At 39.3% G+C, this 26,480-nt stretch overlaps 1 protein-coding gene across 3 annotated transcripts in view; it reads left to right on the top strand.

The window, feature by feature from the left end:
• Positions 1-20,513: 20,513 nt before the first annotated feature.
• Positions 20,514-26,480, top strand: part of LOC149167789 (5'-3' exonuclease family protein) — an 87,645-nt gene continuing 81,678 nt past the window's right edge. For 2 of the 3 annotated variants that reach the window (XM_089433156.1, XM_089433154.1), the window contains exon 1: positions 20,514-20,992. In XM_089433156.1, coding sequence (XP_089289282.1) covers positions 20,684-20,992 — 309 coding nt within the window. In that variant the 5' untranslated portion in view covers positions 20,514-20,683. The remainder of the gene's footprint in view (positions 20,993-26,480) is intronic. The other variant, XM_089433155.1, reaches the window with a different exon arrangement.

Below are 26,480 nucleotides of genomic sequence, written 5' to 3'. Positions count from 1 at the left end.
AGCGGAAGCACCAACACCCAGCAGAGCGTGCAGGGTCGCGGAAGAAGGTCAAGGCCTCAAAATTGTCCATTGACCCGATCACCCTAACCGAGGGTGATCTGCATGACATCGGCAAGACGAAGCACGATGTCACCAATGAGGCTCTCCAAGATTTCATACAGGAGAACCAGATTGTGTTGAGGGCCCTCAGAGTGCAATTGCAGGAATTATAGGCGCGTCCCCCTCAGGTTAGTACCCTTTCGACCAACCTCGCAGTCGAATCCATGGCAACAAAGCAGATGTTGCGTGCACGGATGATGAACACAATTGTGCTGCCGGAAGGGGCACTAGTGACATCAAATGAGGCCGACGGGCCTTCGGTTGGCGCGTTGAAAGGTCTCGGTGTTAATCTAGTTTCCCTCCTGCGCGAGACATTATATGTGTTGCAGGATGGGATAAATGCAGAGTTGTGAGCTAGGGAGAGCCGTGTGCTCCATGTCCTCAGTGAGCAGAAAATAAACATGGAACAACTAAGCTTGCAACGCGATGAATTGGTGTTGCAAAATCAACAGCTGGTATAGGTGATAGATGATGCTTGCCAAAGTGTCCTAGAGTTGGCCATCCCAGCAGATATACCAGCGGAGGCGCGGATCCACAGGTTAGCAGCAGGGATCCGCAAGGCCAGGGTGGAAATGACAATATTTCAACTGGAGCTGAATCTTCAGATCGTTGAACTACAGTTAAAGGCACAATCATCCACTCCCCCGGAAGTTAGAAAACAGCGCGCTAGTGCTATCAGAGCAGGATTAGAGGAAATCGGAGGTGCAGCGTGAGACTGCACCAGCATGTTGGAAGAATCACTTGAGGTCCTCACAACTCTGCAAGAGGACCCCAACATCCAGCAATTAGAGACAGAGGCGCGAGAACTCCAACAACAATATGACAGTGTCTGAGGAATTGCGCAGACAGTGGTCCTCACCCAGAGGCTTGCGCGGATGCAGTAGGCCAAAGCATGAAGGAGCAGGTGAACGTGGCACAACATAAGGAAGCAGTCCTAAAAGCGTGTGTCCAGCCTTGGATCGATGCGGCCTTCACCATCATAGCAGACATCGAAGGCAAGCTCGCACACATACAGGGGATGCAAACATTGATGCAGAGAAGCACTCCTGACATAGAGGTCTCAGAACAGTGTATGCAGCAGATCCAGCAAGCAGCAACTCAGTGTGCTGCTGACCTCTGCGTAGTTCTAGAATAGTTGGAGGGACTTCGCGCAAAGATCGTCGCGCCGATAGAGTGACTCGAGGGCGAGTCATGATGTTTATGTTAGGGACCTCTTGGACATGGAATCCCCCCAAGGCATGTTTTGGGGCTCAAAGCCCAAGTTTTGACCGAATCTTATTGTAAATCTTTGTGGATTATGGGCACAGGGGGCGAAAGTATGATAGAGTCATAGGGTTGTCCGCCCTAGTTTTGTAATGTAATGTCGGCTGGATAGACCTACCCATGGTCCGCGGACCATGGGATTGTATAAATAGAGTGAGGCTCTAAGTGTAAAAGGAGTAAGGAAAGAGTCTAAGTGACTGAGTCGTAAGTTAAAGTGTGTCTTCGGGTCGTAGAGTAGGAGAAGGCTTTGCAGCTGAGTGTGCAAAGGCCTAGTAGTCTGCAGCTGAGTGTGCAGAGGCCTAGTAGTCTGCAGCTGAGTGTGCAGACCCCTACAGCTGAGTGCACAGGGAAAAGACGAGTTTGTAACCGAGGAAGGAATTAATAAAGATAAGTTCTGTTATAATTCTGTGTATCTGTTCTTGGGTTAATGAATGATTGATATACTTTTCAAATACACTGTTGATTTACTACGCGCACCTGTATGAATGGTTTATATTGTTAAGTATACTTAAAGCACTCAAGTAGGAAAAGCTAATTAACTAACATTGGAATACCAGTAAGGTCTTGGGTAATAACGCAGAGTACGACGTTTAGCCCCTGGGTAGGGCAGTGCGAAGGGATTATATCAGGCTGCGAAGTACAGGAAAGTGCGCGAAGCAACCTGCGTGCAGGGTCAAACCACAAACCACTTGAACTCATCAAACATCTCCAGGGTGCAGAAACCTGGTTCTAGCACCCTCCCATACTACTTTGGGTGAGACCTCAGCCCATGCTCCACGGACTGTTGTCGAAAGGGCCAGTAGTACCGAGATTTGTTTGGCTAACTTAACTCTGAACCTGGGTCAGGCCCCAATAAGCCAACATTGGCTGTCAAGACTAGGAGAAAAGTTCACTCCTATAGGGCTACTCATTTTGGTGGGTAACATATAGCTCTAACTTAGGGACATGAGCTCATTGTAGAGTTCATGAGAACTCCAACAATCCCTGGGCTTGCTGGCCTATAACCTGCACATTGTAATTAACTTATTTGGGCGCATGTGCACTGGGTGTATGGTATCACCCATGTTTTCATACAAAGTTAATAAAATCCATACACAAAATAAATTGTATTCTAAACGCAATCTATTATAACATGTAACATGATATGAATGATGTTAAAATTCTTACACAATATGCAATGCAATGAACTACACTATGCTACCGTACAATACACGATCTAATTACAGTCATATAATCAATGCAACCAACATATCCTTAGATCAATACCACACCTCTTTCCCCTATGGAAAATCATGTGAGAAAATAAAGAAGCATCCCAATCATCACAATACTCACATGCTAGATCATAAGGGTGGGAAGTGGGAAAATAAATAAACCATGGATCAATTCTAATACCATTAAAAGGGGTAGAATATAAAGGAGGAGAATCCAAATTTTGCGTACTCCTAAGAATCCTTGCTTGCAACCTAAAAATGGAGTAATCAATGATTAACTTTAGGAACTTTTGCCCAAGAGCTATATCATGTATGTAACTCTCATCATTGTCCCTAGGGACATGCTGGGAGTGATATGATGAGGAAGATGACAGTTGGACAAGACCGTCACACCTAGGGTGCTCGTCACAACAATAAAATTAAAAAGGGCCCACCAATTCCAATTCATAATGTTAAAAATTTATGCAACCTGAATATGACTGGAGGAAGCCACTAGAATGATCTAAGGATGACTCAAATACATCAATGATCATATCTTCTTAATCATATGGAGAATAAGGCAAGACAAGGTCATGAACATCATCATCAATGTCATAAATTGGATCCTTATGAAAATGAAGGATGCTCATATCCCACTTCCCTTCTTCTATATGTTGAATATCATAAATGTTAATCTTTAGTGAGTTCAAGGGGCTCATCCTTTTCAAGGAATTTAGAAAGTATATCATCAAGCTCAACACCATGAATAAGGCAGGGATCGCCTCAAATTCACTTTCCAAAGTGTCATATTCATCATCACCACGCTCCCTTTCAAGGCCATATTAAATATCACTTTCAATGTGTTCATCTTGGTGATCGAGAAAGGATTCTTCCTTTTGCTCATGGTATTCTTCTTCATTACAAACCTGATTTCTTTCATCAATAGAAGGACCAGTTATTAGGACTATGTTTTCTTTTGGATGGCAATGTTCTTCTTCAACTTCTTCTACGTAATTTAGGTTTCCCTTCTCTTGGAGAGAAAGAGTCAAGTCTTGAAGGAGAACTCCAAAATGACACATTGGTCCCTAATACCTAAGAAATTCTTCAATTAATACCTCAACAGAAGGGATTCTCTTAGGTCTACAATAATCTTTAAGCCAATCTCTTTCATCAGCCCCAAAGGAATTAATGAAGAATATAATGAGAGGATCCTCACGAACCATGTTGATCTCTAAAGTATACTTGATAAGTTTGACAACATGATTCAGAATTGAAGAAGGATCACCATCAAATTTTTAGACATTCATCATAGAACATGTATCCCATCAATTAGTGTATAAATTAATGTGTAGATTCAAAACTCGTTATGAAATTTACTAAATCACAAGACTTGAAGCTACTCTACTGATCTATGGAAGTTAATTCACCATCTAAACAAGAATCATTGACATGCAAAAGGAAACATCACACATACACACAGATTTATCTAGGGGAAAGAAACTGCTCAAAACCCCTTACTATCTGTATTACATTAATAAGAGAATAGAGAAGAAATATAATGCTTGCTCAAGAATGAGCACACCCTGCACTAGTATAGACTATTTCTCTGCCTGAATGACTGAACTTGGCCCAACACTTAGCCAATTTCAATCCTTCCCAAGCTCCTATTTCTTTGCATTGTTCCCTTGAGAAATTGTCCCTATTATTTAGGAATTTCACACCAAGAAATTGTTCAATTACCATAGGCCAATCCTCTGACTGCATGCACCACCTGTACAACTTGGCTTAGTTTGCAACTGATAGTACACTTCCCTTGAACTCTAATCTCAACTGGGTAACTCGAATTCTCTGCATTCAACAATTATTTTGGGCTGATTGACCAGTTAATTGGTTGATCACTCAATGTAGTTGAAGTTACACACCCACAACTTGACCTCCACTAGTTCTTCTATCAGTTAGAACTAGTTAAACTGACAATAACTCAAATTAACTAAAATAGATTGCTACAAATTAGCAATCAATCATGTAGAACTGAACTTAAGTGTCTCCAACTCAAATTTACTGAGTTAACTGAGTGATAAGACCCATGTCACTTCAGTTAACTAGCTCCAAGTATTCTACTAAAGTTGAAATTCGAATTTTAATCTAGTTTGACCAAGGAAAAGTCAAAACTAGATTTTCTTGTTGCATTTTCAACACTCCCTCTCAGCAAGAAAGGGATTCTCAGATACCCCAACCTACTTCTATGGAACTCAAATTTGCCTCTTGACAAGGCCATATTTTCATCTTGTTCCTTTGTCGAAATGTACTACAACAACATAATCCACCTCTACACACAATCTTGTAGATGGTGATACCGGATGTCGATATGCTTGGATCGATCATGAAATACTAGATTCTCAGAGAGTTTGATACAACTCTGATTTTCAATGTAAATCATTATAGGATCCATCTTCTGACCAAATAACCCAAAAATAATCTTTCTCATCTAGATAGCCTGATTTGCAACCATGTATTATGATTTTGCTAAGTTGAGTGCCACATATCTCTATTTCCTGTTGTACCAAGAAACTGCTGCTAACCCAACACTGAAAATTCCTCCTGAAGTGCTCTTCCTGTCTGATAGACTCCCCACCCAATCTACATTTGTGAAACCTTGCATCTTCACCCCCTCTGTCTGTTTGTACCAAAGACCAAACTAAGTAGTGCCTCTGAGGTATCTCAACACATGAGTTGATACCTTCCAATACAGTTTGGTTGGCTTAACCATTGCTTGACTAAGTTGGTTAACTGCATAACACATGTTTGTCAGTGTGTTCACCAAATACATGAGTGAACCCACAAGTTTCCTGTAAATGGTAGCCTCCACTACTTCACCTAAAGTGGCATCCTCTTTCCTCCAATTTCCTACTAGAGGGGTCTCCATGGGTTTACACCTACCCATGCGGAACCTCTGAAGTATCCCATTGGCATACTTTCCCTGAGAGACAAATAGTTCCCCATCACCTTGCCATACTTCCAAACCAAGGAAGTAGTGCATGAGGCCTATGTCCTTTGTAACACCCCCTCCTAGGTCTACCCAAAGTAACCATGCCAACCAGGGTAAACATGAGAAGATATGCTACTGTGATTGGATTTGACCTCCTATGTGACCTTAAGGAAGTGGAGTCGACTAAACAAGACCTTACAGACCTCCCTGAGGTGCTTCAAGACCCCCAGGAGCTAACCCACCACTCCAGGTACCCAATCCTCGAGTTAACCTAGCATTTCAATGAATTAGACCCAGAGTCACTCCCATGACAAGGCATGCATGTGACTGTAAACCTATATTCGTTGCCACAGTGCCTGCAAGGAAGAGACTGCAGTCTCTCTCAACCAGTTCTGTGCTAGAGGCTACGAGATTTAAGCCACTTTTTCAAGGCTAGTCTCCAAACCAATGGCTAGAACTTGATGAGACGTTCCAAGTGAATAAATTACACTAAGGCAAAGCCTCTAACACAAAACTTGATCAAGGGCTTGACCTAACCAAGCCTAACCATGATAGACATTTTGTCAAACACTTAGTAAATATGCAACCTATAGGTCTAAGATACAAGACAAAGCATAAATGACTAAAACCACTTATGAAACATAACCAGAAGGATCACCTCCTTCTCAATTGCCCTACAATATCATCAATTAGGTCTTGCATCCATCCATTTAACAGTTACAAGTAAATACATGAAATAACCATGACATAAACTAGTCATCTAACCATGCTTATAACCAGCATTGAACCATGTAAATATCATAGATTTGACAACCATTAAATCCACATATAAATAAGTGCAAAACTAAGAGAACTTAGCTTTTATTAATCATAGGAAAATTCGACCAGGTTCGGGACTTCCACGTACCACCTAACCATAGACATGGTTGAAGCAAATCTCTCTTTCAGTCAATCACCGCCATGCCATATTCCAAGCATGAATGTGGGATATCATAGAACAACCAAGGGAATCTAGAGGTTAAACCACCTCCACCCTCATCAAACTATGATCACACCAAAACCGATGCTCTAATCACAACCAAATAGAACTTGGAATGCCATCCAGAATCCATCACTATCCTTGAGGAATTTTTTGTCTCCCTATCTCTCATGCTTTAACGCAATCCAAACCCGGGTCACTAGGCCCTAAACCGAGACTGCTCCCTCAGGCTTTACCATGTATCTTGCCAAAACAGGTCAAGGGATTCCTAGGCCTTTGGGAATGAACCTTGAGACCACCTCTGCCACAGATTCCGAAATCCATCCAGCAATTCCAAAGCTCAAAAACCAAAATAACATCCCAACATAGCATGGCATCTAGAAAAAGGCTAGGCTAGGCTGAAATCCACTGTCATAACCCGACAAACCATGCCACTGATAGCAAGAGAACCATATGCCAACATGCAAATCCATGCATGTCCAAACCAGCTAGGAAATCACACATGAAAAAGGTTACTTGCAAGTATTCTTGTTGAAGCTGCTTGAGTCTTGCTTTCCTTTCCTTTCCTTACTTTACATTTCCTTTGCTCCCAACTAGAGTGCTCCAGGACAACTCTAAGTAACCAAGAGTGTGATAGAGAGAGAGAATAATGAGAGAGCTCCAAAATTGAACTAACAAAACATTACACTGACCAAGCTTGAGCCAAGAGCTTAACACTGACTGAACTTGAGCCAAGAGCTTGCCAATTGATCCTCAGAAGCCTTTTTATTAATGAGGCCTCTAATTTCTTCATTTTCCATTATTTTCCTTCAATTTCCTCCTCACATGCAACCTGTGACCTTTCACCTTACTTTTCTCCTAGTTTCCTTTATTTTCACAAATAAATGTGCCAAAAAATGCCTTTTTGCCTTTTAACGCCTTTACCTTAGCCTTTGCCAATTTTCCTTAGCCAAAACACACATATAGTGATGCCCACTAGGATATATTTTCCCAACATTTAGCTTGGAATATGTGTCCCTTACCTTTGGTCTTATTTTTTCCTTTATTTACTTTATTACATGGAATTTTCATCAAGGTTGTTACATCCTTCATATTGAACTCTCTTGTAAGGTCCTCCTTGCAATATTTGATCAGTTTCTTATCACCAGTAAGGATCAAGTCATAGACATATAAAACAATAATCAATAATTTACCTTCTACCACAATATGATAAAGATTTGCATCTACTTTAATTTTGGTGAAGCCCAAACAGGTGAGATAGCTTTCGATCCTAGTATACCAAGCACGTGATGCATGCTTGAGTCCATAAAATGCTCACTTGAGTCTGCACACATATGATTCTTTGTCAAATGTCTCAAACCCCTTTGAATGCTCTATATACACCTCCTCGTCAATAACTCCATTGAGGAATGTTGTCTTCACATCCACCTGGCAGATCTTCCACCCCATCTGCGCTGATAGTGCTAGAATTAACCTGATGGATGAGTACCTTGCTAATGGAGAAAATGTTTCCTCATAGTCAATTCCCTCCACTTGAGAGAACCCCTTGGAAACAAATTTGCCCTTGTGTTTCTTTATGGTCCTGTCTTTTGCATGCTTTACCTTGTAAATCCATCTCAAACCAACCACTGATTTATCTACTGGTCTTGGGACCACTTCCCAAACATTGTTTTTGACAATGGAATCATATTCCTCTACCATAGCATCAACCCATACTGGTTTCTCTACAACTTCCTCGAATGAGGATGGCTCTGTCTCTACAAGCTCACTCATCAGAGCCATGTAGCTAGTGTACCGATCCGGTGACCTCCTCTGCTTGTGTTATGATGTGGGTGCTCCCACATTCTCTCTAACATCTTGCAATAATTTGTCAGCTTCCCTGGTTCACTTCCTTCCTTCTCTAGATGTCTTTGCTTGAGTGGATGTCTCCACTCTCTGCTCCTCTGCTTGTGGTTGCTCCACAACTTCCTGAGGTTCTTCCTTTGGAGCCAAAAGCTCCTGATCAGGCTACAACTGAAGCTCCCTCTCAAGAGAACACCTCATTGCCTTCTCCTCATCAAATTTCACATCCCTCCTGACCACTGTCATCCTGAGAGATGACAAGTACACATGATAGTTGTGAGGTGTATCAATGTACCCCACCAACATGCCCAAATTTTATATCAACTCTAGCTTTTTCCTTGCTTCCTTGGAAACATGATAGTAAACTGATGATCCAAAGATCCTGAAGTGTGACACATCTGGTTTCTTCCCTGAAAAAGCTTCCTCTAGTGTACTCATGCCAAGAATCCTGTGAGGACTCATGTTCTGCAAATAGACTATTGTGTTGCATGCTTCAACCCACAAGTGTAGAGGTAGGCTTTGGTCATGCAACATTGTCTGTGCTACTCCCACAATACTTCTTTTCTTCCTCTCAGCCACCCCATTCCGTTGTGGGTTATAAGGTGTTGTCAACTCCCATCGAATGCCTTCCTTTGCACATAAATTTTTAAACTCATTCGACACATACTCACCACCATTATCGCTCCTGAGAGCCTTCACTTTCCTGCCAATCTCTTTCTCAACAAGTGCTTTAAACTCAACAAATTTGGAGAATGTCTGGTCTTTCTTCTGCATGAAGTAGATCCAACGCTTTTGTGAGAAATCATTTATAAATATAACATAATACCTGTGCTTGGTAGTGGAGGTTGTCGAGAAAGGCCCACAGACATCAAAGTGGATTCTTTCAAGGCCTGCAAGTGCCTTGTTGTTCCGATCATTGAAGGTGGATTTTGTGTACTTCTCCAACGTATGCCCTTTGCATGTATCTCATTGCTCTAATGCTCCTTTGGGGAGGCCTGTAGAAATCTGTCGCATGATCTTCAAAGCGCCATGATGTAAATGTCCAAGTCTTCTATACAATAATTCGTCGATATCTTGGCTCTGCACCTTCTATACTTTTGTGCTCAATGTTGCACAATCTTCCACATCTAATTTGTAGAGGTTCTTCACTCAAACCTTGATGGGCTTCAATTGTCCTATGGCGATATGTCTCAGGAAAGCCTTCCCTTTGTTGAATATCACATCGTAGCCACGATCCTCCAACACTACTACGAAAACTAGATTCTTCTTCAGACCCAGTACAAACATCACATCCATGAGCCTAAGAGGGGAGCCAGACTCCCTCTGAAAAGTAAATGTACCAATATCTATCACGTTGTACGTTCCATCATCTCCCATCTCGATGTGCATTGGGAGATCCTTCTCCTCCAAGTCACTGAAAATTCTTTGTTTCTTGTCATGTGGAATGAGGCACTGCTATCGAGATACCGCACACTCCCCATCGCTTTGCTTGCCATGCATGCAATGAGGGTAAAATTAAGTTTGAAATATGAAGCCAAGGCTTCATCTGCTACTCCTCCTACGATCTTCTTGCTTTCTTTCTTGTGTTGACACTTCGTTTCATAGTGCTTGAATTCATGTTAGTGAAAGCACTTGATTCTGGACAAGTCTTTCTTCTTGCCCCCTTGACTCAAATTTGCTTTGGATTGGGATTTCTTCCATTTCCCTTTATTTTCCTTTCCATCCAAGGCACAATTCTCATCATCCTCACCCTTGGATGAGGTCCGTCTCTGGTGCTCCGCGTTATCTCTTCATGTACCAAATCAGACCAAAGGCATTTCGAATTTCGTAGCTTCTCTCTCCCGTTCACTGAATCTTGGTAGTTGTGCCAACTCTTGGGAAGGCCTAGAAGGGCTAGGCTCACCAAATCATCCTCTGCTACAATAACACCAACTTGACCAAGTTCATCATGACATTATGTGAACCTGCTCAGGTACTGTGGAATGGTCTTGTTCCTCTGCATCTTGATATTTCGAAGCTTTTCCTTGAGTTCCAATTTCCTGTGGTCACTAATATTCTAGAACAAATATTTCAGCGCTTGCCACATTGCATACAAAGTCTCTTTCCCATGGATATTGGAGACAATATGGTCTCGTACTCCCTCCAATATGATCCTCCTCGCCTTGGCAACACACTTCTTCCAATCTACTAGATTCTGAGCATTAGTTGTTGTTGGTTTCGAAATATCATTATCAATGAATTCCTTCAACCCATTATCCTCCAGTACTACCTCCATCCAATCCTTCCATGCAACATAATTCAAGCTTCCCTCAAGGGCATACTTGAGCCTTAGTCCATTGAAATCCATCTTCTCAGTCCTAAAGAAAACCTGCAACCTGATCTTCAAATTCAAATCTCTTGCAATGGAAACTTTGAAATCTCTTCTCTACAAGTGATTCAAACTCTGATACCATGCAGAAATTAATGTGTAGATTCAAAACTGCTCATGAAATTTACTAAATCACAAGACTTGAAGCTACTCTATTGATATGTGGAAGTTAATTCACCATCTAAAACAAGAATCATTGACATGCAAAAGTAAACATCACACATACACAAATATTTATTTAGGGGAAAGAAACTGCTCAAAACCCCTTACTATTTGTATTTTATTAATCAAAGAATAAAGAAGAAATACAATGGTTTCTCAAGCATGACCACACCCTACACTAGTATATACTATCGCTCTGCCTGACTAACTAAACCTGGCCCCATTTAGCCAATTTCAAGCCTTCCCAAGCTCCTATTTCCTCGTGTTGTTCCTTTGGGAAATTGCCCCTATTATTTAAGAATTTCACACCGAGGAATTTCACAATTACTATAAGCCAATCCTCTAACTGCATGCACCACCTGTACAACTTGGATTAGTTTACAACTGATAGTACACTACCCTTGAACTCCAATCTCAACTGGGTAACTCGAATTCTCTGCATGCAACAATTATTTTGGGTTGATTGATCATTTAAATGGTTGATCACTTAGTGTGGTTGAAGTTACACACCCACAACTTGACCTCCACTAGTTCTTTTGAAAAATAGAACTAGTTAAACTAACGCTAACTCAAGCTAACTGAAATAGATTGCTACAAATTAGCAATCAATCATGAAGAACTGAACTCAAGTGTCTCCAACTTGAATTTACTAAGTTAACTAAGTGACAAGAGCCATGTCACTTCAGTTAACTACTTCCAAGTATTCTGCTGAAATTGAAATTGAAATTTTAATCTAGTTTGACCAAGGGAAAGTCAAAACTAGATTTTTTTGCTGCATTTTCAACAATTTGGATATCTAGGAATATCCTTAATATCCAAATCTAGGTATATCTCATGTAGATCCCAAGGAGCCATTGCCTTGAGTCTTTCGTAGCAACCAAATGTGGAGTTGCCGGGGTGAAATTAAATGCTTTATAAGATGCTTGCTTCACGCTACAAGCATAGAAACATTGAAGTTTAATGAAGAACTAGGGCTTTGTTCTTCCAATGGAGTCGCCAGATGAACAAATTTATCCTTCTCTATGAGATAAGCTCAATAAATGAAATGAAGCTTGGACTTCAGATAACAAGGAGGTTGAAGCAAATAATTCGTGGCAATGATGCCAAAAATTTTGCTTTAAAATCTCACAGGTCTTGTAGAGGGGTACCCCACAAGGAAAGCACTAGACCAAGTGACAACAATGAGGTAATTGCACACTGTTACCACAGCCAATACACCCTACTCTTTATGGATTTTCACCAATGGGAGGAGTCCTGCTATAAGGTCACCTACATGAAATATTCTAGGCTTAGAAGTTCAAGGTGACACAACAGGATTCCAAAGGATGGTTTGACTTAAGCTGAAGAGGCAATTTGCATCCCTTAGAGAGGCCAAACTAGGAAAATCTAGACCTAGGGTTTGAATGATAACATGAAAAATGGAATATCCTGAGGTCAATGTACCAAGGAAAAGGTTTCCAACAATGAGTAATAGCAATCCAATGCAATATGAAACCTTCAAGAAGCTGTCAAGTTGAAGCTTAACCAAAGTAGGGTTTCTCTTAGGGGAAATAGCTAGTGCATGATAAATTATGGTGAAAATGGGTGGATTGGACACCAAGGAGGTTTATTTTGAGGCAACCAAGTATGATCTTGATGTTGAATCCTTATAATACCAAAAAATCCTCTCCCAAGATAATTCACATCAAGCCCTAGATAAGGTCGCTTATCTTTAAGAGGGTCGAAAATAAAGAAATAGGGAGAACGAAATTGAATTTGTGGATAGAATAAAGCTGGAGCAACCAAATGATAAGGGTAATGCCTAGTCCTTGGGTTGATGGAGTCCATGGGTGTTAAATATTAGCTAAATCTTGCAAAGGAGTAAAGATGTTTTGATGCCCTAACATCAAAACCCTAGCTATTATCTTAGTGAGGGATCAAAGACACTTGGGAGAGCTATAACAAGAATTCACCAAGGGAATTACCATTCATATTACATATATGAATAGTGCATACAATGAGGATATCTAGATTATATACAATTTATCTTCAATAACCAATGGTGCAATTAAAAAACCCTAGATAACCTTTACATTCCGTACATTAGATGTTAAGTCAAATTTATTTAATAACAAAGCTCACTTACAAGATGAAATGCATGTATAATCTAATATTTACCCAAGGTATCTTCTCCAAAGACAAGAAAGTAGCTCCAATACGCAAATTACTCCATACATCACATCTCTCCAAATATCAAAGAGGCTGAAATTCACCTAAGGAGGGCCGAATAGTCCAAGTGATGATGATCCAAATGAAATGATCCCATCCTTTATTTATATGAGGAGGAAAAAGTCTAATATTAGCCTAAAATCCCCTAGGTAAAAGTTTAATCACTAAACATGCTTGGGTTACAAGCCAACCCACTAGCTCTCGTCATAAATGCTCAAACAAGCCCACACATGTGAGCCATTGGGATTCTAGGGCTGAAGTTATGCATAAAATGGCCTCCAAATACCATGTCCAAGTGCTAGGAGGTGCCAAATGTGATGTAGAAGCATGTAAAAGCCATGATTTGAGTGCTGGTCCTCAAATCCACCTCAATCACTCCCTTGTGGTCCCAAAATTCACCCAATCCACCACAAAATGGTCTATATGGGTCTCCAACTGTGAAAAGTGTCCATCTTTGCTCTAGAGTTGAGGGCTTTCCAAGTGCTACTAGCTCTCCCTAGTCTCTGAAAGTGAGACCATCCTCATCTGGGCTCTGAATCATCTGCCATCCATCAATTGGTGTTAAGGTTGGCCTAAGGCATGCTAGATTCAAGTGTGTCATCCTGAAGAATCATCGAATCCAGTGCAAAGTGGTACAATGTCCTGGGTGTAAGGGGTGCCCTAGTACATGCATGATAAGTTGTTGCTGCTAGGAGACCCAAGAGTCTAAATGCTTCACTTCATAGTTTTAATATGCCTCTCTAATGGCCCGGGTACCTATGGAAAGGTGCCCAAGACATCGGTAGCTGAACCACCTAACAATCACAACATAGATTCTAGTGAAAGCAACGAGCCATTATGGATAAAAATCATTATTGCATCTAAGTGAAGTAAGCTTGCGTGGCATGGGTTGTTTAATACTTCATACAAAGTTTATCTTCCAAAATTAGGGCCTTGAAATCATAATGGTGTTTTCTCCCTAAGTGGGAGTTTCTAAAGGACATCCCTTTTAGGTGTTTCTGCCCCTTAAGAGGAAGTAACATTTCCTTAGACCACCCTTCAATTGGTAGGCGTTAGTGAATAATAATGATGGTACAGAGGGCATAAGGCTTCATGGCTAGGTGTCATGGTCAAAGGGACTAGTGGATGGGGGATCCACATCCTGAGTGTATAGATGTGAGGAGCAAGCAATCACGGATGCATGAGTTATCGACTTGGTCATTATTTTTCCACCCTTCTTATGTGCCTTTTATTTATTCTTAAATTTTATTTTTATTATTGCTTATAGCTTAAGGGCTAGAGCTATCTTCGAAGGATATAACAGTTGTATTACCTATTAATTATGAGTCAGTTCGTCACTCATTGCGGTTGGAACATGCAAGGGTTCCTTCTTTTGATGTTATGGAGCAACATGTGCACAGGAGCTGGGTGATGGCCATAATGAGTGAGGTAGAGCTCATGCTAGGCTTTTAGCCAAGTGCTAATGTGTATGTCCTCGGTCATCTTTTGCATTTTAATATTCTTTCTTTTAGTTTCCTTATGGCCATGATATTCTTTTTTTGTTTCTTTTAGTTGTATCCACCTCCTAGGGTAAAGTTTCCATGACCTATCCAAGTATGTGGATGTATGGGTGCCAAATCCCAAAGAACCAGTGGCTAGTTGAACCCAAAGAATGGATGTGAGATAAGGGCTTGTGATGTATGGTGGAAAGTGTTAAGTATGACATATGGATAGGTAGAACTATACTATCTCAACCATGGCTTCCCAAGCAGTGCCCTTCCTATACCCATTGGGCCATTAGGGGAGGTCCCACTAGACTAGGATTGAAGATTAACCCCCCATTTAAGGTGAGGGAACAAGGTCATAGTCAAAGGCCATCCTTCTTCTAGATCACCCCATAATCCATATCAAATGCCCAAATACAAACAAGCACAAGCACCCGATTGCAAAATGATTAAAGTACCTTTTAAGATGAAGCCCATCTTCATCCATGTGATCATGCTAGATAGGTGAGAAGCATGTGGTTGATGCCAGTGGCAGAGATAAAATGGCATATCAACAACTAGGGGTGGTTGTCAGAGACTACTAGTTGTGTGGTTGGCTGCCTGATTGTCAATAATAGAAGAAAAATTCTCTCCTATAGGGTTACTCATTTTGGTGGTTAGCACAACCAATAGGGCCAATAAATATCCAATGGTAGTTATGGGTCATTTCAATGAAACACATATGATGATGCTATGAATGAGGATGGTTTCAACACAACACAACACAATTATTCTTTGAGAAGGCATGGGTGCACTTTAGTTTATCATCATCCATGATAATATATTTTCGTAGCTATTTTTGGTAAGTATAGTAGGGATTGATGAACACTTAGCTAGAGAGAAGTATTGCTTTCCATCCATTGATAGATAGTTGGATAAAGGTGATAAATGTAACCATAGTTTAGTTTTTGCACATATTTAAATATAACCATTAAGAGAAATTGAATCCCAACATCCCATATGTGCAATATAGTTATAACCAACATAAGTAATAGACACTTCACCTTTTGAAGCATGTCTTCGAATTTTTTCAAAATATCCATTGTTCATTTCCACGCATATCCCCGAGGCAACAACAAGGAAGGATGTCATTGCACATAGGTAAGAAATAAGGTTCAATAACCATCAATTTCATGAAACTTTTCATAAAATTGATCAAAAGCATAAGGTTGAGCATGATCAACATCATGTAGATCATCAATGTTGGATAGGAAACAATATTCAAACTTACTTAATTTAAGAAGTGTATTTTAAGGAGAAAGATAGATATATCAAATGATTCAATATCACCCTTGTATTATCATCAATAAAATTGGAAAGAATATGTTTAAGTTGGACTTAAAAACCAATATGGGAATGCATCTCATCTTTAACGTGGGCCACTGAAGTTTTACAAACCATGGATACTGGATGAAGAAGAAGATTCAATCTTGATTGCTCTTAAAGATTTGTAATGGACTTGAAAAAAATGCATAATTATATAGTGCAAAAAATGAGCTGTTAGAGAAGGAACCCAAAACACTACAAGATTAGATCAAAATAATGACAAGTGGTACACCTTAGAGCAGATTTCAAACAAAATTTATTCACTTACTATGCCAATTGTTACAGACTAATAGGATGTAGTGAGGTTTGATCTATACCAAGGTTAGATATTGACTAAGTTCATGTTTGAATCCTGTGGGAAAAAGTTCAACCTAGAAAAACATTGAGCACCCATTATGATGGCAACTTTGATATGCATCAAAGTGATTATCTTGTTGTGTAATGTACACACTTACACCTATCATTGTTCTTAGGCATGCACTTGGAGTTACATATACACATGATTGAGCTTGACAAAAGTTTGCTGACATGAATGAACAACTCAACAAATAATTATGAATGCAAATATCAAAATGGAACACCATAATCTCTCTCTCTCTCTCTCACACACACACACACCATGTTCCTTAACTCTTGTACACTATTGTATTGTTAGATACGAACATACATGAGATGAAACATTTCATATTCCTATAATCATATCACATGTGCCATGATTTTTGTCTTTGATGGGGTTGGGTTGAGTGGATTTAGTTCATTTGAATTTGTGTTGTTGGTGATAGTAGTAGACAAATCTTGTAGTTAATAGTTAGTAAAACTTCACCTTGTTCATAATATTGTTATGAACACATTTTCAATTAATCAATAATTTGTGTTGATATTGGTTGTGCCAATCATGTATGAATGTTTTATAAATTCATTTTCAATGTTACTTTGTTACTTTGATATTTGCCTTGCCATATTTTCATACCCTTGTATGTAAGAAAAAAATGCATTATAGTGGTTGTTATGGTTGTGCTTATTATGCTCTACATAATTTGGGATTGGTTCTATTGTACTTATTTATTTTTTGTTACGTCTTGCAAATGTATGCAAAATGGGAACTAATGGACTTATCTTGCTTTAATTTGTTATTGCAATTGTTAATCATTTAAGCTTGCCTAACCACATAAAATTTAGTTAGGAAAATTTGATGAGAAGATTTGAGATATGTTATTTAGAGTATGCTTTTATTCATTTTATTTTATCTTTGAGGGGTCTATGAAATAAGCTAGAGACAACATTGGTGGAGATGGATTCATGTTAATTATGTCTTCTCCCTCTCTATAACTAGTGAAAACAAATGTTCCGTCTTTCTTCTTCTTCTCTCCTTATTTTTTTTCTTTCCAATTGATAAAAAATTAAGAAAATTAAACTATGAAATACAAATTATAATCAAGTTTTTATTGATATGAAGATGGCTTTACTTTATAATCATTATATTAATCATATATTTCAAATGTAAGATGTTAATTATATGTCATCAACTCATTAATTTGAGATTTGATTTCAAATAAGTCTATACCTTGAGGTTTTTTGTTTTTTGTTTTTTTGTTTTGTTTTGTTTTTGTTGTTGTTGTTATTTTTTTTTATGATGCCAATCAAGTGGAGGATCCTCGGGATGAATAAGTGGTGTTCTACACATTAAGGGGGACCATTAATTGGAATTCCATGCAAGAGTATATTTTGCTATAAATAATAGAGTAGAGCTTCACATATTGAGAGCTTTATTCTTTGTCCAAACATGTTACACACTTCCATGTTTATGGTGATCCGACCTTTGTGGTCAAAAGGATGAAGGGGGAGTTGACTATTTGTGACATTACATAGATATCTATAGCGTCACAACTCAAGGAAATAGTTGAGGGTTTCTCTCAAAGTACTTTCACTTATATATATCGAGAATTGAACTAAGACACTAATGCACTATCAAAGATTGACCCGTCTAGGGGTTCAGGAAGATTATTTGTAAGGGAGATTTTGACCAAAAAAAATATTGAATTTACAATGGAGTTGTGACGATGTCAAAATGCTATTTTAATTTGTTTCAACAACTCTCTAAGGAAACTTATACTAATGACATGTATAATTTCACAAAGATAGAGAGAAGGAATATAGTCTTAAGTTGTTGAATGCATGAGAATCTATTGATGCAAAAAGTTATTGTCTTTTTTTAATATGAACTTCACACAAGTAGAAAATAATTTGAAAAGTAACATATAAATATGTGCAAGTAAACAATGATGGTTTACTTTATTTTATTTTATTTATATATTAGTACTTAAACATATACCTATTGTTTCACTTTCATTTTTTTTCTTTTACTTGAAGAGAATGGTAGAGAACATGGCAGGGCACTAAAAACCATCATACCTATGATCAAATATCTTTTTTCAAAGGGCAAAAACCCGTAATTTTATTCAACTTTTGAAAAAAGGAACAAAATTGTAGTTTGTAGATGCTAACCACATTTAATAAAAACAATCTCTTTGCTTATGTGCATAAGAAAAAAAACTGAAAAATAACAAAAACTTGTGAAGTTAAGTGTGATAGTAATCACTTAACTTCTCTTTCTTACCTTTCTTTTTTTGAACCTTTTGCCATCCCTTTGTATTGGGGTTGGCTGGAACCATTTCCAAATCGCTTCTGGTTATCTTCGGTTGCATTGCCATTTTGGACTAGAGCATGCCCTTTTTCTTGGTTTGGAAGGTTCTTCATGATTTCTTCTTTTTCTTCCTCCGTGAGGTAGGTAACAAAAGTCAACCATCCTTTTGTTTTGTGGACCTGTCCCTTTTTTTCGGTAAGGGCATGTGTTCCGCAAGTGTCCTGTTTGGTAACATGATTGACATTTGAATGCCGTATTTTCATAATCCAGAAGTTGTGTCCACTAGAAGTTTTTATGTTTCAACTGAATGCGGTCAAGTAGACCTTTACTTAGGTCTATTTCTACACATGTTCTAGTGAGGTAAATAACCCTTTCTTCGTTCTTTCAAGGTCCATTTTTTTGAATGATCCCAAGATGTTCTCAGTTTCCTCAAGAACCTTGTGATGCGAAAAAGGAAGGGAGTGGTTTGGTAGCCTCACCCATACTGACATTATTGAGACCACCATTGTTGTGGCATAAAAATCTGGGAACCAAGGGATAATGAAGAGCCCTATATTTCACCAAAACCAGGGACTTTCTTTCAATTCTCTCTCCACATATTCTTGGATATCGAGCTGAACAATTAAGAAACCTTTTGAGCAAAGGTTTATGTCATAGTTTTTGGTCCATGTTGTAAAAACCTACTGATGCAAAGCATCAGATCTAGGCCAAAAGCCATTGAATATGTAAATCACTGCCTTGGATTGAAGAACAAAAAAAAATTGATTTACCTCTATTAGGTTTACCTCCATGGAAGGTGCTTGTTGTTGTTGTTCAACAATGTAAGGTTCATGACAATATTGTAGCATATTCTATTGGTTAGAGGCTTTGCCTCGCACCACATCCTTGTAGGAAACATAAACACCCTCTTGTAGCCCTAGATTCAAGCCGATGGTGGAATTTCTTATGGTGTTGTAATCTTGTAGCTGAAAGTGATCCTATAGTTGCTTCCCTTCATGAAGGAGACAATGTATATATACAGGATATCCCAACCGATTCTCTATATGTTGCTTGAGATTCACCACATAATTCAGACGCTTAACCCAAAAAAGGGAGGACTTCCCATTAAGGGTTCTAATGAAGATATGAAAGTCCTCCCCCTGTTTCAATTCTTCAGACCCTTCTCCCAACGCATATCAGTTAGTACAAAGGGTTCTTTCCGGTAGATCTACGTCATTCAGATAGCTGCATAGGTTGTGTAAACCTATATCGGGCCTTATGACCCAAAGAGAATGAAGAAATGAACCAATGTCGACTAGATCTTCATTAGAACTTGTAGCTCGTGTTGAACACATCACAATGTTAACTCTTTCGTCGCGCGCCAAAGAGTCGAAAGAAAGGGGGCTCCCCTTCAACACTTTAAATGATAAATCCTCATCCTTCACGACCATTCCAACAACAACGATGACCCCCTTCTCTATCTTGATGCCTACACCTTCCATCCTCGCTTCCATGAGACCGACATTTTCTTGAAAAACTAGAACTAGATGTGATAGCAGAGTGTCGCTCTTAATCCGTGTAAGTTCAAAGCGCGATATATATTGATAGTAACTCTTATTTCCTGTGAAAGAGATTGCTATTCTAAATCCATGGCTTTCTATGCAGGGATGCAAACAACCCCAACCGTCTCAAACCCTCTGGAAAGTCCACCTATGATCAATATTTTATTTTCATTAACAATATATTAAATAAAAATGTCTCTTTTATTAAGCATGTAATTTAGTGTCATAATATAATTATTTTAAATACTTATATAGTTTTTTAATACATGATAAAGGTAAAAGGAACGAAGATATTAAAAGGATAACGAGAAAAGAGATGAGATTGAAAGGTTTAACCGAGAAACAGAGAGATTTAGCATATAAGGAGAGGGAGGAGAATGATAAGATAACAAGAAAAACACACGGACGTACACATTCACATTAGTTAAGATTTTTTCAAACTAAATAAAATTCTCACATTTGACCCTTTCTGTGGTAGAGAAACAACAATCGATAACAAAAAGGCACGAGCTAGGACGCTGTTGCTTCACAGATTCTCACAACATTATGGAAGGGATGACTGCTCTCCTGCCCAATAATAATTCATGTATTTGGCATTCTTCTCCTGCTTGGACAGAGCTGCGTGGAGGTGCATCTATATACGGGAAGAAGAAGAATAAGATAAATATTAGGTGTGGGATAAGATTGGAGTACCAGTCCCAGAGGTCCACAGCTTTTGTGAATGAGAGGAGAAGGGTTTTTCTGTTGGACGTTTATCCACTATGCTACAATGGAAATCAACCGCGTCCCTCTGCATTTATCGAGTGGATAAGAATGCTATTCTCTCGTGTTACAAACAAGGATCCCATAATTGCTGTAAGCTGTCTTTCTCTCCCCTCTGCATTCATAAACATAAGCTGAACATTCAGAGCAGGCAAAACCAATGTGGATACTTAGGGAGAACTCATTTTCATGAGTCGTTATAGTTGCTGAGGAAAAATCTATTTTTCTTGGCCATTACATGATCTTTAATTGAAAGAATTGTTGGGAATGATGGAGCTAAACAGCGACGCTGTCAATGGCATCTTCCAAGCCAAACTATTTTGTGGTCACCTAATGAGTGTAGGTTGTACGCTAGAACCCTAACCAATTCAAAATAGACAAGTGGATGACTGTGAGTCACAGATTCAAGATACAGTGGTCAACACAGTACAATTTATAAGTAATATTGATTGGAAGGTGGATTCTTCCCTTACTGTGTAACTTGGAATTCACAAATCATTTCCTACGGCACTGACTGGCTCGGATTAAGTAGGAGGGGTCTTAGCACTTTTAATACTGCAAAATGGGGGTATATGTACCATGATTGCCTCTTGATTTCTCAGGACAACCTCTCGGTCAATATCTATAGACTGACCTAGAACCATAGTAACAAGATTGGAGTATGAATATGGATATGAATACGATTAGTTACAGTCTTACAGAAAAAACATGTAACCCAAAAAGAAATTCTGGTATGATCAAAATATGGAAAATTGGAAATAGGCATCTTATACGTACAGAAATGTGCATGTTTCAAATTTAGAAAATTTGGAAGTATGCAGTCAAAATATGGAAATAGGCATCTTATAGGTAAAAATATATGCATGTTTCAAATTTTAGAAAATTTGAAAATATGCAGTAAACTGGTTCAAAATTTTTAAGTAACACAAAAATACAAATGAAACAACATAATTTCGATAAATTTTGAATTATAAGTTAAAAGTCTAGGCTCGTAGACTCAGTATATACATTTTTGTAAGGTTTATTAAGTAATGTTTGTGAATTCAACGTTCAATTAACATATTATGTGGAAAAATAGTCACCAATTTGTTTGAAATGATTTCTGTGTGTTTGTGTGTCCATTCTTTGCTGTGCAAAATCTTTTTCTCTCATGTCATTTGAGTTTATGTTTATTTATATGTAGTGTCCTAAATCAGAAATTTTTGGAACAAGCACTTCATATAAAACAATCATGCATTTACCAGAAGATTGCCATGTAAAACCCAAACCATAAATTTATAAATTGCATAAAATCTCATTAAAAATCACAACACGAGGAACAATGAGAAATGCAGCAACCAAAATCCAGCTTTATTATATATAGATAGATGCCAATACAATAGCTGGGAATGACCCTCCGGTCTCCAAACTGAAACAGAAAAACAATCACTACACCTATGGATTCTGAATGAATCCACCAAGGGGAGATGGGTGCTCGCCCAATCTCTCTATATCACCCGAGGGTTTTCGTCCTGGGGCTACCAATGGAGTAGAGAACCGGGTCCTCAACCTCTCATACAAGAAACAATATCAAAACCAAGATGTCCTCCAATGGCCTCCTCCTCCTCTTTTATAGATTTGATGGACCCCTCTAGAATCTTCTATTTTATTATTATTTTAATCATGGAGCACTTTTCCCTGTTTTATTTTAATTAAAATATTCTTTTTAATACGGAAAAGGGTAAATTGGCCACCATGTCTCCTCAGGTCACTGAAACTCCCATCCAAAAGTCCCATCATGTAGATCTTCTCGTTCTAGTTCCAACGAGCTATTACATTGAGGTGTTCCATCAATTAATCTCCCCGGAATGCCACCTCGAGCATAATTAATTAAGTTATGCCCAATAATAATGCTGATTTTTGAAAGTTGTTGGAATGCAACGGAACGAAAGACAAACTGTGCTGATGATGGAATATGCCAAGCGAATGCCATCAAATCCCATAAAACTTCTCAAAACTCCATCAGGACCCCTGATGACATAAACCTGCTCCACTGACTTGACCATCCCCTGTCCTGGAAATCCACCCTGGCTGTACTATGAAGAAGAATAAAAATGGGGACATGACATTATATGAAAAAATACATGGATTGAGTTTATATTTATCTACATGAATAACACATGGATTGAAGATTCACAAATGTGGCCATTGCCTTGTGATAGTAAAATTAAAAATGGTAAGAGTTATCATTAGCTATGCTGCTACTGTAGTTCCACTCTTATATTAACAATTAATGAATAACGAAATTGTTAAAAGTGCTATAGCATGAAAATAGCAGAATAGTTAAATTGTTGAAACAGAGGGTGAAAGGTAATCTATGAAAAGCCACATAAGAAAGTAGGCCGCGACACTAATAGAGAAGTTAAAATGTTGAATCAGAGGGTGAAAGATAATCTGTGAAAAGCCACATAAGAAATTAGGCCGCGACACTAATAAAGATGTTAGAAGTTGTTAATTTTAGGATAACAATGGTATGTTCTATACTTAGAGAAATTTTACTTCAATTTTCTTTATTAGCCCAATATCATATCCAGTATAGCAATCACATCAACATGATAGTAAAATGTAGATAGAACATGAACAATAACAATAGAAGACAAGCTAACACAAGAGGACACAAGATATGGCACCAACGAGGGACAAACCCCAATGTGGGAAACCCTTGATCAATTCTTCTTACAATTCTTCAAAAGTTCAGCAGAGAGAGAGTACAATTTACAGTATTCACTTGCCCAAACTGATCACTCAAAACAACAGAAATAGAAAGCCCTAACCAGAAAGTCAACGTTGGTCAACATCACTGAAATTGACCTCCAAAACAGCTCGGTCAACCTTGGTCAACTCAGCCTCCAACAACAAGATAATGCAACCCAAAACAATCTGAAAATAACTAGTCAAATCTGGTCAACAAAAGTCAACGCAACAACCTGAATTAGGGCAGTCAATGTTGGTCAACGCAGGGGTCAAATTGCCTCGGTTTTTGTGCCCAAAACAGCGGCCTGCCCAAACAGAAGTCTCCCTCACAAAACCGAAGTCAAACAGGGTCAACGTTCGTCAAAGTCAGCCTCTTGAAATTTCGGCCTCTTGAAATTTCGATCTCCTGAAATTTCGGCCAAATCTGGTCAACGCAGCAGCTAGAAAAGACAGTCTTCCTTTCGCACGTGTGGAGAGAGAGAAGCCCAGAAATCCGTAACCAATCAAGATGAGAGAGAGAAAGATGAATGAGATGAGATGCCAAAATGAGGAGAGGCACCTTGAAATTTTGACCAAATCTGGTCAACGCAGTAGCTAGAAAAGACAGTGTTCCTTTCGCATGTGTGGAGAGAGAGAGTCCCAGAAATCTGTACCCAATTGAGATGAGAGAGAGAAATATGAATGAGAGGAGATGCCAAAATGAGGAGGAGGCACCTTGTATTTATATACAACGTTGAAGGCTGGAGGAGGCTAATTTAATGGTTGACCGACCTTGACAATTTGTCCATAATCAAAATAAATTCATAACTTCATTTGTACATGTCAGAATGGGATGATCTTTAGATCAATCCTACACCTCTCGGAAAGAGGAATCCAAGAAAAATATCAGCTACCTCATAAGAGCTGTCCAAAGTGATGTTTGGCCCTAGTTTCCAAATTTAACACTCCCTCTCAACTAGGGAGAACATCACCTGCCAAACTGTCTGACAATCTGTACCATCCCTGTCACTGCACTGCTTTGCTGAACCATGAAGAAAGAAGAAATGATCAAGAATGTATCATACCATTCTCCACTGACCCGAAGTCAGTCTCCAACGAGTTACAATAGAGAGTGTGTCATACCCCGATTATTAGACCCGTAGTTTGTTTCCATTGATCTCAGATCAATATCAACATCCTAGCATAGGGAGTACGGTATTACACGATGCGTCCATCTATAATACTGTGGTCCCTATCCTCATTTCCCTACTCATTGGCCAGATGAGAGGTACTTCCCATGAGTTCTGGATTGCATGGGTAGGATGTGCTGGTAAGAGAAGGTGAACCATTCATCCTGCTCATATGCCATAGGGGAGGGTGAACCACTCAGCCTATGCATATGCTACCATGAGGTATCACAGAGGAAGGTGAACCATTCACCGTGTACCCAACGCACCACTAGGGGAGGGTGAGTCACCTTATGGTCGCTCATCGCTCCAAGAAGTACCCCAAGCTCCCCAAAGCTCCCAGAGCTCACTATCCATCTCATACAGGACCCTCATAAGAAGGTCTCTCCACGACTCCAAGTCGTTCACAAAAGGTTAAGAATTTGACCTTCCCCAGGGGCTTCGTAAGAATATTGTCGACCTACTCATCGGTCCCGATATGATGAAGTCTTATTGCTCCCCATTGTACCATATCCCGGATAAAGTGGTACCTAATATCAATATGCTTCAGTGATCATGAAACACGAGATTCTCAGAAAGACGAATACCACTCTGGTTGTCACAGAAGATCATGTGGTATTCAACACCTGTCCAAACAACTCACTAAAGAGCTTCCTCAACCAGATAGCTTCACAGGAGGCCAAACTAGCAGCAATGTATTCAGCCTCAATGGTGCTTAAAGCAACCGACTTTCGCTTCCTGCTCATCCATGGTATTGAAGCAAAACCTAGAGAGAAGCAACATCCTGATGTGCTTTTGCGATCCACCACACTGCCAACCCAATCTGCCTCAAAGTAACCATGGAGCCTCACATTCCCAACAGTGTATCTCAATCCATAAGTGCTTGTGGCCCGGAGAGATCTCAAGAGATTCTTGGAAATATTCCAATGGATATGATGAGGCTCGACCATAAACTGACTCAATGTGTTCACTGCAAAACATATGTCCAGACGGGAGTTCACCAAGAACATCAGGGCCCCTATGAGTTGACGATACTCAGAAGGATTTCCCAAATCGGGCCCGGCAACACTTCCGCATAACTTCTTGAAGTTAAGTTCCATTGGAGTAGTCACGGACTTGCAAACCACCATCCCAAATCTTTCAAGTAGGTTCACAACATCTTTTCCTTGAGAAAGGAAAATCTCCTCTGGCTTTTGCTAGACCTCCAACCCTAGGAAGTAATGGATAAGTCCTAGGTCCTTCATATCAAATTCGAAAGCCAACTCTCTCTTACATTGATGAATAAGAGGGCCTGCACCTATCAGAAAGAGATCGTCCACATAGAGTACCAAGCTGAGAGGTTTATCATTCTCAACCTTAAAGTAAAGGTTTAGATCAACTTCACTTCTTGTAAATCCCAACTTCATCAGATAGCTATCGATCCTCTCATATCAAGCCCAGGGTGCTTGCTTCAATGCATAAAGGGCTTTCTTCAACCTACATACATGTGTATGACGATCTTGAACTTCAAACCCCTCAGGTTGTTCCACATAGACTTCCTCCTTAAGTGAACCATGCAAGAAGGCAGTCTTGACATCCATCTGGTGTAGATTCCATCCTTGCGAGGCAGCAAGGGCTATAATTGAACGGATGGTGGTGTAGCGAGCAACGGGTGCAAATATCTCATCATAATCTACACCTTC

This window comes from Pinus tabuliformis, chromosome 5_1 (genome assembly GCF_031772625.1).
Source record: "Pinus tabuliformis cultivar Carrire ecotype Pingquan chromosome 5_1, CPIR1, whole genome shotgun sequence".
NCBI classification, from domain to species: Eukaryota; Viridiplantae; Streptophyta; class Pinopsida; order Pinales; family Pinaceae; genus Pinus; species Pinus tabuliformis.
The sequence above is the reverse complement of the archived record's forward strand: the minus strand, read 5'-3'. Positions and strand labels throughout refer to the sequence as shown.